This window comes from Aristolochia californica, unplaced genomic scaffold (assembly GCF_029961685.1).
Source record: "Aristolochia californica isolate CCGP_79_NKW_82.1479 unplaced genomic scaffold, dmAriCali1.0.hap1 SCAF_7, whole genome shotgun sequence".
Classification (NCBI taxonomy): Eukaryota; Viridiplantae; Streptophyta; class Magnoliopsida; order Piperales; family Aristolochiaceae; genus Aristolochia; species Aristolochia californica.
The window spans coordinates 41,812,947-41,827,021 of NW_027182268.1; the positions used below are offsets into that span (position 1 = coordinate 41,812,947).

The 14,075-nt window shown below is 37.7% G+C and overlaps 1 protein-coding gene across 2 annotated transcripts; it reads right to left on the reverse strand.

Annotated features, from left to right (window-relative positions):
• Window positions 1-392: 392 nt before the first annotated feature.
• Window positions 393-13,097, reverse strand: LOC137936852 (probable protein phosphatase 2C 8). Of its 2 annotated transcripts, XR_011109584.1 has the most exons (12): window positions 12,950-13,097; window positions 11,389-11,857; window positions 10,983-11,091; window positions 9,038-9,074; window positions 7,147-7,191; window positions 6,921-6,973; window positions 6,426-6,575; window positions 2,459-2,542; window positions 1,729-1,818; window positions 1,572-1,619; window positions 996-1,365; window positions 542-626 (listed from the first exon to the last, which is right to left on the reverse strand). XR_011109584.1 is itself a non-coding variant. In XM_068781775.1 (11 exons), exons 2-11 carry the CDS (start codon window positions 11,811-11,813, stop codon window positions 519-521), a joined length of 1,149 nt encoding a protein of 382 aa, XP_068637876.1. In that variant the 5' UTR covers window positions 11,814-11,857; window positions 12,950-13,097; the 3' UTR covers window positions 393-518. The 2 variants fall into 2 exon arrangements, 1 of the variants encoding a protein (XP_068637876.1); XM_068781775.1 differs by lacking the exon at window positions 996-1,365 and having other exon boundaries at window positions 393-626.
• Between the last annotated feature and the right edge of the window lie 978 nt (window positions 13,098-14,075).

Sequence of the window (14,075 nt, forward strand, 5' to 3'; positions counted from 1 at the left end):
CTTCTTTGGCTTAGAGGCAAAAACAGGAGCGGCGAAAGAAGCCCATAGATTTCCCTTCTCTATAAATAGATATGTTCTTTCTGTTCTCTGATTTTCTCTATTTTTTCTCTTGTTCCTTCTCTCATGTTTTTTTCTTTCTCTGTTCACATAAACAATGTGAGGTCAAGGAGAAACACTGCTCTCTTAGTTTCTCTCCCAGTTTTCATTCATTTCCAATTGGCAAGGGGGAGAGTTTATCATCTCAGGAAACTCCAAAATACTCTCAACCGCCGTTCCTCTAGATGTAAGTAGGCATATCACTGGAACAGATGGGTATCCTAATCATCGAGCAAAGTTACAAGCACAAAGACCAACTGAACACTGTCCATACAGGCATCAACAACACGCTCCACTAAAAATTTAACCTAATTCCACAAACCTATGGTACCAAAAGACATGAAGGAATCTTTAATGTCACAGATATAATTCACCAAAAAATTCCTTCATAAGTTGTATAAACTCCAGCAATTTCACTACAACTAGTGTTTGAAAACAATGACTACGGCAGTGCAGTTGTCCTTGCAGCGTCGTTCACGAACAGCCTCCCTTACAAGCCGTCGGCTCACAGCTGAGGTAGACAAGCCCTCCTGTAACAACTACTTCATTCAGCAAAAGCTTGGGCAGTAATTGAGAAAGCTCAAGGCAGATAGGAGTCAATTGTGTGTGCCTAGGAAGGATGTGAAAAGTAGGCTTCGGTGATTGGAAACGAATTTTTGATTTAACATGTGACAAGTTTTGGAAGGCAAAGAAGAAGGCTCGAGTGATTGAAAACGAATTTTTTATAACATTCTGACAATTTTATTAGAAAGCAAAGAAGTACAAATAATAATAATAATAAAATCAGCCGCTTGCTCTTGCTCTTGTTTTATCTCTAAAGACCGCGAGGAAAAAAAAACACACAACAAGAAACTACAAACGGTCCATAAAGCTGCAAATACAAGTAATTAAAGACAAACCTCAGCGGCCAACAGGCTTAAGCCTAGCAGCATGAGCCCATGCACCACCAATTGCTGAGTGTCAAGTGTCACTTAAATCCATTTAAAGTGCTGCTTTAAAGCCACAAAGCGGCACTTTCTAATGCAGTCCGCTTTATCATTCCAAATCTGGGCTTAACAAAAGTGAGTGCTACATGGCACACACACTCAAGTTGTGCAACTTGTATAGTACGAAAAGCAAAGCCTAACAGCACCCTCTCCAGCAAGAACATCAACCACCAAATTACCGGAGCTCAGAGAAAGATAATCAGAAAGCTACATAATGGCTCTATTTTAAAATTTCAAGCTGCAGCGGATGCAGAAAATCCTCTGCCAGGAACTCATCCAGTTTCTGCTACCAATACCCCAAGACAAACTTATATCAGTTTTTTGCCTTTTGTGATGATACGGCCCTTACTTGAATCGTGAAGCCAAAACATTTCAACTTTTGTTACTAAAGAAATTGTCAGTTACCCGAATCTTAAAATTGACAACAGCTTCCATTTCTTTCTTTCCCTTTATTTCTTAAAAGGTAAGAAACTAGAAAGTTACAGTTACCTTCAACAGCTTATCGACAAACACAACAGCATCACTTGCTCCAAACACCTGATTATGAAAATAGATGCACCGTCATATTATAAATTTGTCTCATAAGAACAAGAAGCATATATTATGAATAAAGTTAAGTACAAAAAAATGTAAAGACCAAACTTACCCCCCAAAGCCCATCACAGCCGAGAATGATAAAGTTCTCTCTTTCTGTAAGTTCAAATGAGTGCACATCCGGTGTGGCAATAACTCCAACCTGCATCCATAATTTTCCTTTTTGCACTCAAAACTCATATATGCAAAATTTCAATTTCAGTCCCAGATCAACTGTAGACTCACAAATAGTGTGAGTCGAATTCTCTAAAAAACAAAAAGAATTATTTTAAACTAAATAGGGTGCATTGTCTCATTCGGTCCTTCAGGTTGCTGCCATTCAAGAGAGAAAAACAGTCAACCTGTACCTTCCAAAAACCAGTTAATTATGTACTGGCTCTATACAGAATACCATCAAGAAAGAAGCATATCTTCATAAATCCACAAGAGGAAGAAAAGGTTCTGAATCATATTCAATAAAAACAATACAATTATCAGACACTAAGTCCAATTATCTTCACAGCCAGTTTCTTAAAGATTAGCATTAATTTCTTTTCTTAACAAGGATTAGCTCTGAAGAGAAGCCCATGAAAATTTTCTTTTGCCAACCTCTACCTATTTTCAAATTGTCATACTGTAACCAAACTACTCTTGACGACCTAACAAAATTACTCTTGCTAATAGACACTCCATACTGTTCAAATCCACTACATACATATAGAGAGAAATAAAACCATTTAAGATCAATGCAAGACCTTGAGACTTTTAAAGTGATAAGCACAAATAGGAATATTAGTTTCAACCTTTTTAAATTGACGATCTCCAAAGGCCCTTGAAACCTCCAGACGGCCCTGTAATCTGCCATTCGAGCCAACAGAACCCCCAGCCTATGAAAATTCAGAAAATTTAATAATGTATGAGATTCTAAATTACACTCAAGCAGTAAAATAAAACATTTATCAGTAACTATTGGATATATCTATAGGATTCACTAACCAAACATCTTTTCTGAAAGCATCACTATCAAATTATTAGATCACATAAGTACCTAAAAAATCTTAAACATGATTCTCAGTTCATTAGATCATATAATTGTTTACATGTAATTAACACTTGCAACAACATTAACAAGACACTAATCAAGGAAAGCATCGGGGACAAAAAAAGTAACTGACTCAAAATCATATCTTGAATATTACAAAACCAAATCAGCATAATATACAAAGATTTCATAGACATTAAAAAGGAATCCACTCATAAAGAAATTTACTTCTTGTTGTTCAGTCTGATGTGGCAGTACCATTTCATGTTTTTTAAGAAATTCGATGGAACACCATATAGGGCATAGTTTAGTGGTTTACATTTTGTTACTCTCTTCCACTCAATCTCCCTTTTACATACCACAAACCCAATTTGTAAGCCTAAGCATGGATTCTGTAAGTTAGCAATTACCCACAATAAATATGACCAAGGAAAGGTTAGAGGAGAGAACAGGTAAATGACTCATAATCATATCACATATTTACTTTGGATCCCAATGAGGCTTGAATCTAGATATGAAACTGCTTCAAAACAAGCATATTTTTTTAAAAGATTAGCCTTATCAAATTACAAGAGTAGCATTGTTTTATACACATCTATTACCATCCAGCTAACAAGTACACACAATTTTTTTAGGCATTGAAAAGTAATTTACTTACACAGCTGATCCAATATGAAAAGTTATTTGGTATGAAACATGTGAAACTGCAATCTCAGCCGTCCGATCATGAAAGATTAGCCTTATCAAATTACAAGAGTAGCATTGTTTTATACACATCTATTACCATCCAGCTAACAAGTACACACAATTTTTTTAGGCATTGAAAAGTAATTTACTTACACAGCTGATCCAATATGAAAAGTTATTTGGTATGAAACATGTGAAACTGCAATCTCAGCCGTCCGATCATGGTCATGATCGGACAGCTGAGATAGTCGTTGATCATGATCGAACGGCTGAGATAGTGTCTCACATGTCTCGCACCAAATGGTTTTTCGTATTGAATCAGCCTTCGTTTACTTATACATTTATTTTTTGTTGTTCAATTGGCACAGTAGCATTTATTTTTTTACCTGATGGTTGGAGAAGCATCACACCCACTAGTTTATTTGTTTACCTTTTCTTTATTTATCCTCAGCTCTCTACGCCTCCTTTTTGCTTTCTATTCACCCAATTGGTCACCGAAGCATGGTTTCCATATAATTGCAATTATTCATAGCTTTGTCATCAGAAGAAGCTAGAAGAGTATAATTGGTCATCAAAAGAAATTGTAATTGGTTGGTGCCCCACGTTGTCTGATCCTCCTTGGTGGCATTGAAAACATTCATGAAATTGTAGATTTTGCTTCTTCTTTTGATTGTTCTCGGATCCATGTCCCAGGGCAGCTAATGTTTTAGTTGATTCTCTTGCTAAGCAAGTAGCCTCCCTCCAATCGCTCATTGTTAGGGGAGAGTTTCCTTCTTAGTTTTATTTTGTCATGGCCCGTCTTGAATAAAATCCACATCTTGAAAGAAAAAAAAAAGAAGCACCAAACCACATTGTAAATCAGTTGCTTGACTTCCCCCAAGTAGGGATAGCTGAAACTCAATTTTGAAGACAATTCTAGAGGCAATCATGGGCTGGAGGGCTGAGGAGTCATTCAGGATTTCATGAGTTGCTTGCTTGTTTTTTTCTGCTTTATTTGGACAGTGTGAAACCATAGTGGCAGAGTTGAGAGCCCTCCTAAAAGACCTTAGGTTGTGTTAGCAATCGCTTCTAATTTTGGAAGGTGATTCAGCAGTAGTCATCTCGTGGGCCTCGGTAAATAAAGACCCCCCTACGGAGATTATTTTATGTACTTTAATGAGATAGAGGATATATGTAGACAAACAACTATCTCCAGGCAACACAAACCTAGGTCTGCCAAATGTGCAGCCAACTCTCTGGCAAGGAATGGAGCGGTTTGTCAGCACTTCGCTACCAGCAACTCATACCTTTCATCATAGCTTTGTTTGTATTAGTTCTTTGTTTTCCATTTCCTTTTGGCTTTATATTTGCTCATCTTATGTATTCTCTCATGTACCTTTTGCTATTTTTAGAGCTTTTTTTGAGGAAAGGATGAATTCATTAAGTCCGAAGACGAAAATTACAAAATTAGGGGATCCCTAACAATGAGGGATTGGAGGGAAACCCCCTCTCTAGCTAGAAAATCAGCCAAACTATTGGCTGCTCTAGGAACATGATTCCAGCTACAACCAAAAGAATTTACAAGATCCATAATTTCAAAATAGCATGACCAGTGACGCCAAAGAGGACCTTTCCATCAAAAGCACCAATTAATCACACATTTTTAACCACCCTCAATAAGGAGAGAACCTTGAAAATCTGTCTTTGAAAACTAGAAGACCATGACATAAAGCTTGAAGCTCAGCTGTTATGGGATCAGCAACACCAAGGGAACCAGCATATGATGCCAATATAACACCTGAAGAATTTCTTAAAACACCACCAAAACCAGCTGGGCCTATATTGTCAAAGGAAGATCCATCTAAACGCTTCTATTCTTTAACTAGAGGACTAAGGCGAGAAAGGTGTGAGATCTGGAACCAGCAACTTCTAACAAGATCAGCCTTGACCTCATCAAAGAGGGAAACAGTACCAAGCCAAGAAATAATCTGAGAAAAAACTCTTTCCCCAACTCTTCTGCAAGGCAAGACATTATTCTGGCAGTTCCTCTTTTTCTTCTCATTTGAAATACTCGAGTAATGGTAAGACAAGCTTGAAACATGATTTGGCCAAAAAAAGGAAGTCTAAGACCAGTACACCAAGTTGAAGGAGACTTGAAAGTGAGGTTGGAGGCAAGCTTGGATTTCAAATTTGCTAAATAAGAAACACCAAATGTGCCAAGCAAAATTGTAATGGAGAAGAAGATGATGGATAGATTCATCAACCATGTGATGGAGAGGAAAAGTCTTACTAGGAACACGATCTTCTTAATGAATTCTTCTTCTTAATGCTCTAAAAAAAGCAATTATTCACTATAAGCAAGTTAAATTAAGTCTCAGTGTTTGTATGTAATGCCTTAGCTCATGGGTTTCTAGTGTGAGTTCTTGGGTTCGTCTCACCAGGGTTTATGGGAGTATAATCAACACAGGAAAAAGAGAGAGAAAGAGAAAATGAGAGTAAGGTACTTACAGCCATCATTTCAATTTTTTTTTTTTAAATATTTCAAGAAGGTATTACAGCCATCCGGTCTGTACGTCATCAGCTCATGATGGATGATACAAATGACTGAATTTTTAAAATTTCGAAAGTATTTATCATGCAGATTGCCACTTGTAGACCTAGTACAAGATTGTACTGCCAATCAAGGATAAGCTCTGACAACGCCAACCTGCCATTATTATTGTTTACCAATGGGTAGTTGAAAGAGTACCTACTTTTGCCATTCAAGGCTATCACTACTTTGTAAAAGAGTTGTTGCAGCCCTCCTGAAAGGCCTGAAATAAAGCCGTCTTGGCTTTTTCATCATACAAACTCTTCCTCTCTGATATACTAAGACTGACTATGTAAGTTAATTACTGCCATTTGTTAGATCACAAAAAAATAAAAAACAGAGAGACATATATAAACAATATGGAGATTCCAGGTCCAAAACAGAATAAGGACAAGCCAGGTATTTGGGCATTTAGGTCCCAATTCTCCAAGGAAACTACTCAATTTAACCAATAAGGATATCTAGTTTCTACCTTTTGTATGCGAGCACGTTCTTGAGGATAAATAGCCTTGTGTTCCCTGGTCATAACAATAGCCTTCAAAGAATTATTTGTTCCATCTTCATTGACCACTGCAGATCTAGCTAATACTGCTTTTGCATCTCCAACATTAGCAACCAATACCTAAAACAGAAAACACACAAATCAATGACATGGATTTATGAAAATAGCAGGATAAGAAACCTGCATCACGACATGAAGGTAATACATATCTATGAAAGCACAAAAAAATAAAAGATAAGTTCTAGCATATAGAGTTCAGCAGCACCCAAGTAACAGAAAAATCGCCAAGCACTGCCTATATAGTGGTAAAGAAAACAGAAACCTACTTTTTCTCCTTTAAGCTTGTTTCAGAAGATTATTGACTTGCAAGTATTGTGCCTTCAGCCTTAAATGTATTTTGATCAGTTTCAGTACAAACAGCCTATGAACAATTACTAAAAAGAACCAGATCAGCATCAATCTTACGGTTTGCTCCAAAATCCATAAGCAGACAGCGGTTGCACCATCTTGCCATCCCCCTGAAATATGCCAAAAGGTACATAGGTGTAACTAATCTTGAGTAAAACACAAAAACACGTGCCAATAGTAATGTTTTGGTGGAATATAAAGAAAGCCACATGACAATCATTAGATAATAAAAGAACTGTGATCAACTCGCAGAAAATCGTGTTTCCTATAGAAATACAAATACCTGCAGCACTTTCTTGAAGTAGCAACTCATCAGTTCTTCTGAAACCTGGCAATTTGAGACCATTACTAACATACTTTGATATGATAAAAACACAAAGTTCAATAATCAATTCAGATGTCGCCAATAAATGCAGAGACAAAAAGGAATTTCTTCGCATGCTGCTGAAATAGAATCAAAATCATCAAGTAAAACACATGCATAAAACCAATAAGTAATTCTAAAATCAAGGAGGGGGTACCATCCCCCTTAATGTCCTCACACTCCCATTCATCAGTTCTATATTGGTAGGGGCAACTCAATTCAGTTCTGGGGGGACTGGTAGCTCGGTGATTGCTACATCCAGCAGTCACATCAACTCCTATTCAATCTGGTCATGAGACCCGCCATGATGATCAATGAAGCTAGAAGGCTGGAGTCCCAAAACATTGTTTGGAGTCTCAACATTTGAAGGGGTATGAATGATGAGGAGGTGGCCAAAGCTGGGAGGCTTATGGCGGAGGGAATTTACCGTTGCTTAGACCTATGCCAAGATTAAAGGCTGGGATCAGCTTGAGAGACAGCCTGCTTCTATTTGCTTGGACGCTTTCAGATCTTCCTAAAATAAAAAGTTTCATATGGAATGCTGTGCAGGGGAGGATTCACACTAACAACAACCTATGGAGAAGGGATCAGCTATTCTTCACACACTATACACTTTAGGATGCTGAAAAAGAGAGTATCAATTATCTTCTGTTATCTTCCAAAAACTAAAAAATATCAACCATATTCTATTACAATGCCCCTTGGCTTGGAGAAATTGGTCCCGTTTTTTAACTCATCTGGGTATTCAGGCATGCCTTCCACAATGTGTTAGCAATCTCATTGCCTGGCCTTCTGGTGCAGGACTTCCTAAGCTCGGTAAGGCTATCCTTTTGGCCTGTATCCCCCATATTCCGTGGGGGTTGTGGGTTGAAGGAGCCGCAGATATTTTGAATAAGCACAGCTGGCCAGAAAAAGTTATCGAACACATCTCCAGCGTCATTCTTTCTTGCACCAGCACTCAAAAGCTTTTGAGATCCTTGACAGGCCGAAATATCAGAAACCACTAGAGTTTAATTGCCCAAATGTCTTCACCACAGCATTATGCCAAAGTGGAATGGAGCCCTCAACCAAGAGAAATCGTAAAGCTAAATTTTGATGGAAGTGCTTTTGGGAACCAGGCCCAGCGGCATTGGTGGCATTTTCAGAAACCATGACGGGATAACCATTGCCTCCTACTGAGGCCCCTTGATCCTACAACTGTTAAACCCCACAACCTTCATCAGGGACTTGTTATCCACAAAAACTCCATTGGTGGACCGCTTTGGACCGAGGAGTAATCTACCAACATCATCAGTTGGTGATCTGCTGTCTGGGCACCTCCTTAGAAGCACTGGCCTGTTTTCCATGAGATTTTGTATGTTATATCTAGTTTACAGTGTTGGCATTATGCTCTGAGATCAGCCAATAGTGCGGCTGACTCTCTAGCTAAAGAAGGGGTGTCTCTCCAATCCCTCATTGTAGGGGATTCCCTTCCTAAATTTTTATCCTTGTAAGCCTTGCTTTGGAATAAAATTTTCACTATCTTCTGAAAAAGAAAATCTTTAAGATTTTGTAGATTCTATACAAACAGTAAAAGAACACCTCATTATTCAACTTTACCACTTTACTGATCAATAATCGACCACTGCTGAATTTTGAAGAGCAGAACGATGTATTTTTATTAGTTCACCCGTCACTGCTGAATTGTGAAGAGCAGAACAATATATTTTTATTAATTTTAAATTCACTTTTTGTACTGTTTCGGGAACTCCAAGAAGTTCTATCAGTAAGTAAATTAATACTACATGTAAAACCAAGTTTAACATCGTACCTTCAAGAATTGCTTTCTTGGCAGCTTTTATATCCATCTACCAAAGTCATGAATACCAACGACTATGTTAGTTTTTTACACCAAATTTAACCAAGGTAACATGTAGCAAAATTAATGTATGAACTTCAAACAAAGCATCAAACTAATGGCACACTTAGTGAAGAGATATTCTTTGTTAAACAATTAAATAAAATATATCCAACAACAATTTATTGAAGAATCCAGTAGGCATGATCAGGAAATTTATGGTTATGAATTGAAACTAGTAATTAGAAGTCTCTTGGACAGAAAACCACCCAAACTTTATATTCTGTGGCAGAATTTGAGAGTTTAAAGCACTCCATCTACCTCTTCCCACACTCAAAATCAAGAATAATTAAAACAAAGACCACCAGTAAGAAGATAAAGGAACATGCATATGGGGACATCAGTGATAACTCATGCCCACAAACTCTTCCACCACCAAGGTCACAGACATCAAGTATGAGACTAACAGTACCTGAGAATCAAAATTTCCATTTCAGGAAAATGTACATTAATTAATGCAGACCTCGCATGAAGAGTTTTCATCCCTTTTCAGTCATCCCACCTCTCAAAATGCCTTAGAGCATCCTCACATGTCTATCTTCAAACTCAAATCTACAAAAAATAAGAAAAGCTTCACAAGCAAGGGACATCCCTACCTACACATAATCGTCTGTCAACAATCTCTTTATATGAAACAAACAATCATATGTAACCTTCTATAGCATGTTGATGTGAGATCTTCAATTCTGATCAAGGTAAAAGAAAAGAAAAGGGGGATCCGAGAGGAGGGTACATAGTTCACTTTGCATCAAGTTGAAGACCCCAAGATGGGTGTTGCTTCGGAAACTAATCCAAACCTATAATGGAGTTTGTTTTCATAAAAAAAATATAAATAAAATGGAGTCCACAACTATATCTTAAACCTGTATCAAGATTCCAGTGCAATAAACCCCTCTTCAGTAACCTTCATCCAGCTTTTCCATAATTATTTCTTCTCAACTTTTGGACACTGTCACTTTAAAAGATATACAGTTGAAGCTTGAAACTGAGCTATGTGAAGGAATGTAATGTCCTTTGAGGCACAACTTTTTTTTAAGTTTCCGCCATTGGATAGATATTTTCTTATAGTACTTATTCTACATTCAGGAATTAGTTTGGCCTTATAAAAGTAAAAAAAAAAAAGATAAAATAGATAAAGTGAGAAACAATTTATCAACTATGCAAGAGGAACCAATAAATTTCATTTCCTGGACAACAGAATGTATATTAAAATTTTAATTTTACAGAAATGTAGCTGCAAACACCATTTGATCTCCGATCCTAACTATTAACTTATGATACATCACTAGTATGATAATATGATACATCACCTGACATTAGCATTTTATGGCTTCAGATAATGTTGAACCAGAATGAGAGACCTTTAACATGAGAAAAATAGTACTCTCTCATCTCCTATCATGATCATTATCAAATGAGTAACCATATAGAGCAATTTCTTACTCTTTCTTGGCAGTGCTTAATAGATAAAAAACAGATAAAGGCCAAGGAGAAGTGGAGAAGAAATTATCTGAAAAGCATAAAAAAAGAATTAAATTGAAAATACAACTTTCTTTACTCCTATTTGCCATCAGCCTTTATCCTATTAGGAAAATTGGAGACTTGCTGCAGCAGAATTCACCAATCGCGATATCCTTCTTTATGGAATTTTCACCCACATTGATCAGTAGCCATGAAAACTTCATTAATACATGATAAGCCCAAATAATTTAAATTTGCCATCATACTTCCAATAGGCATAGTCTATTCGACCAATGCAACAGCTTTATGATTATTTCACTTTACTTGACATGCTTATTATCAAATAACACATGTTTTATTACCAAAAACATTTATGGGACAGACCAAAAAGACACACCAACTCACGTGGTAATCCTGCAGAAAGGACATTGAAGTGAAGGTGGGTGCAAGCGTAGTCTGCAGCTAGACGACCTCCATGACCATCATAAATAGCAAAATGTGCACATCTGTTTACAGACTCCGAATAATTAATCAACACTTATTCGCTGCTTAGTCTCATAATGTAAAGAAATAGTTTGAGAAGGATTTGTTGAATAAGCACAGAACATAATAGAACTAATCAGGACAGCATTTCTATTTACTAGTACGAATAGGCATGTATGCAAAGCCAAGATGAAACAAACCACCATCTTAATTAGACAGTTCACAATCTATTAAAAAAATTGGAGCTCACGATCTTGAGCATAACATAATGAGGTTATCCAGTTTTATCGGAAAATAACAACAAAGACAGATTTGAGCACCTTAATTTCCCTGGAAGTTCCAAGCTCGCATCAAGAAGTACAACCCATGCATCCTCCATGGTGTGCCTAGAACCCTTATCTTCTGCAGCATCCGCTTCAATAACAGTCAAGCCTCCTGTGCTGCCTGAAGGCTTGTCTTGACATGAAGTGATGTTTTTTATTTGATCATCCTTTTCTGTCTCAGAAATTTGAGGTTGAACATTTTCACTACGTTGACCATTTGCTCCAACCACGGTCTGTATATATTTTCCTTCAACATTACTGTTAAGACCTTCCCCTGCTTGCTCCTTTATTTCACTATCCAAGTCAAGAACCTTAGGCTTCTTCTGAATCAAATCTTCAGCTTTCAAATCATTATGCCGTTTATTATGGGCCCCATAGTCCAAGCCTTCACCAGTTTTAGTTGAAAGGAAACTGTCACCCATCGCACTGTGGATGTCAAACTGAGGTCATCCAAAGAGCAGTGAACCTGCAAAACATCAATCAGCCGGGTTAAAATGAGCCACTATGAACTAGATCAACAATTTACAAATAAAAAGGATTCAGAAGAAAACAGCAGTCACAATTGTACATTTTTCTACCACATCCAATACATCCATGCAGACGTGTATCCTTGGATTGCTGTGCATGTTACATAAACAAAAATCCTTGTACCTAGTTCTTTGACAATTATACATTTTTCTACCGCAACCAGTACATCCATACCGACTTGTATCCATGGATGACATTGAACATTATTGCAATAGATACATAAATAAATAAATAAATAGAGCTTTATTCACAAGTAACTGCCATTTAAGGTGGAGAAGGCTTCAGGGTCAATGAAAGATCATGTGAGAAAGCCCTTTAAATATAAGAGGCAGTGACGGTCTTTCTCTAATACCAAAAGGTGGAGAAAACTGCAAGTTAGGCAAGGATCACAAGGAAACTAACGGTCAGATAGACTTACGACTCAGATTAAGAGACTATGGACAGAGCGGCAAAAACTTATGACTAGGTTGTCAATTGATGAAAATGCACACCGCTACCTATCCACCCTGTGGTATTAAATAACAAAGACAGCAGTCATGTTCTGTAGAGTCAGCGGTTATATAGCAAAGCTGTATAATTCTTTTGGACTAAGATCACAAACTTGCAATGAGAACTTCGATGAGTTCGTTGAGGGGTATGGTTTACGTGCCTATTAAGTGGTTAACTACCTCAAGACATTGCAAGTGTTGCGTGACGGAATAGTATAGAATGGCAAACTCGTCGATGATCAACATAACCGATTCGACGAGACACGAGACAGCACAGAATGAAATGCATCTGCAGCCGGTCGCGAGTCGATTTTCCAGTTCGGTCTACAATTTTCAATATGGTTAACAGCTTAAAGACGCCCTTACTTCCTATTCGCAGATTTTATTATTTAATTAACCTCACTCTCATCACGATCAACTTTGCACCGGGCTCTTCTGAGATGAGGTAGCGGGATAAGCCCTAACTTCTCTTTACAACTAAACGCTTGCGAAAGAAGACGATGTAAAGAAGGGAAGCTGATGGATAAGGAGGACTTCCTTACCTGGATCAGAAGTTTCTACTCCCCGACCACGTGCGACTGACGGAGCTTATTGTCAGTCGAATCTGTCGAAGAACGATCAGAATTCAGACATCAGTGGATGAAAGGGCTTTTTGGGACCGTGAGACGATTTCATGAAGAGTTTGACAGGTAAATGAAGAATCTCCCGCTCTCTACCAGCCCGAGCAGCGGGGTAAGATGTGGCAGCAAAATGTAGTAAAAAAAGTAAAAGCGTCACAAGAATTGGTTGCACTTGTAAGTCACAAGTAAAATTGGTTTTTACCAACCCTAGATTTCTCCTATTGATGATTTATATGATCTTTTGACAAATCTTTTCTTAGGAGACTATTGATTGCACTTGTAAGTCACAAGTAAAATTTTTTCATCGATGACATGGCAACATAAGTGTAGGCCACAAGACACTTTTGTAATCGGGACAGTAAGAGAGGGAGGGAGATCTAGTTACTCCTCTCATGTAACCCAACAAATACTCCAAAAGCTTCAAGCTAATGAACACATGGAAAAATCGAGCCCTTTATCCTATTCATGTAGAGGAGGCAATGGAAGAAGCTAAGAGAGCCTTTAGGGAGAGACACTAAAAGCAGCATGAGCACCTGGAAGAGGAGAAAGGTTTTGACGATACATACGAGAGAGGGTAAGCAACCCTCAATTCTTGTTCAGATTATTTATGTTGCAGAAAGTCATGTCTTAAGCCATATAAAATTCGGAAGAAATGTGGGATCTCTTAAGAGGAATTGTCTAGATGTTCTCAAGTTGATTTAGTGAGGCCTCCAGAAGCAAACCCGAAGAGGGAAGGTTCACGAACGAGACTGCAGACTCAACATGGAGCAAAGTTGTCTTGACCTAATGGAAACTTCAGTTTCTGGGTATGAAACTGATAATTGTCGAGTCAATCTGATTCCTTGTCTTCCATTTTTGTGGTTGCCAAGAACTTAATCCCGTCTCCCCAACAAAACATAATCCTTATCAATCAGATAAATCGAAAATATGATGCCAGACAACCGGTAGCAAGTAATGCAATTTCTGAAAAAACACAATAAGCCAGAAGGAAAAGATTCATGCAAGTTATAACTCATAATAACTGTCTTGAATTCCCGGGAGTCCATTT

Coding starts and splice junctions, on each gene's coding strand:
- LOC137936852 (XM_068781775.1), bottom strand. CDS start 11,813: ATGGGTGACAGTTTCCTTTCAACTAAAACTGGTGAAGGCTTGGACTAT. Junction 7,192..9,037: donor CAAGAAAGCAATTCTTGAAG/GTACGATGTTAA, acceptor TCAAATTGCCAG/GTTTCAGAAGAACTGATGAG. Junction 6,974..7,146: donor ACTTCAAGAAAGTGCTGCAG/GTATTTGTATTT, acceptor GGCATATTTCAG/GGGGATGGCAAGATGGTGCA.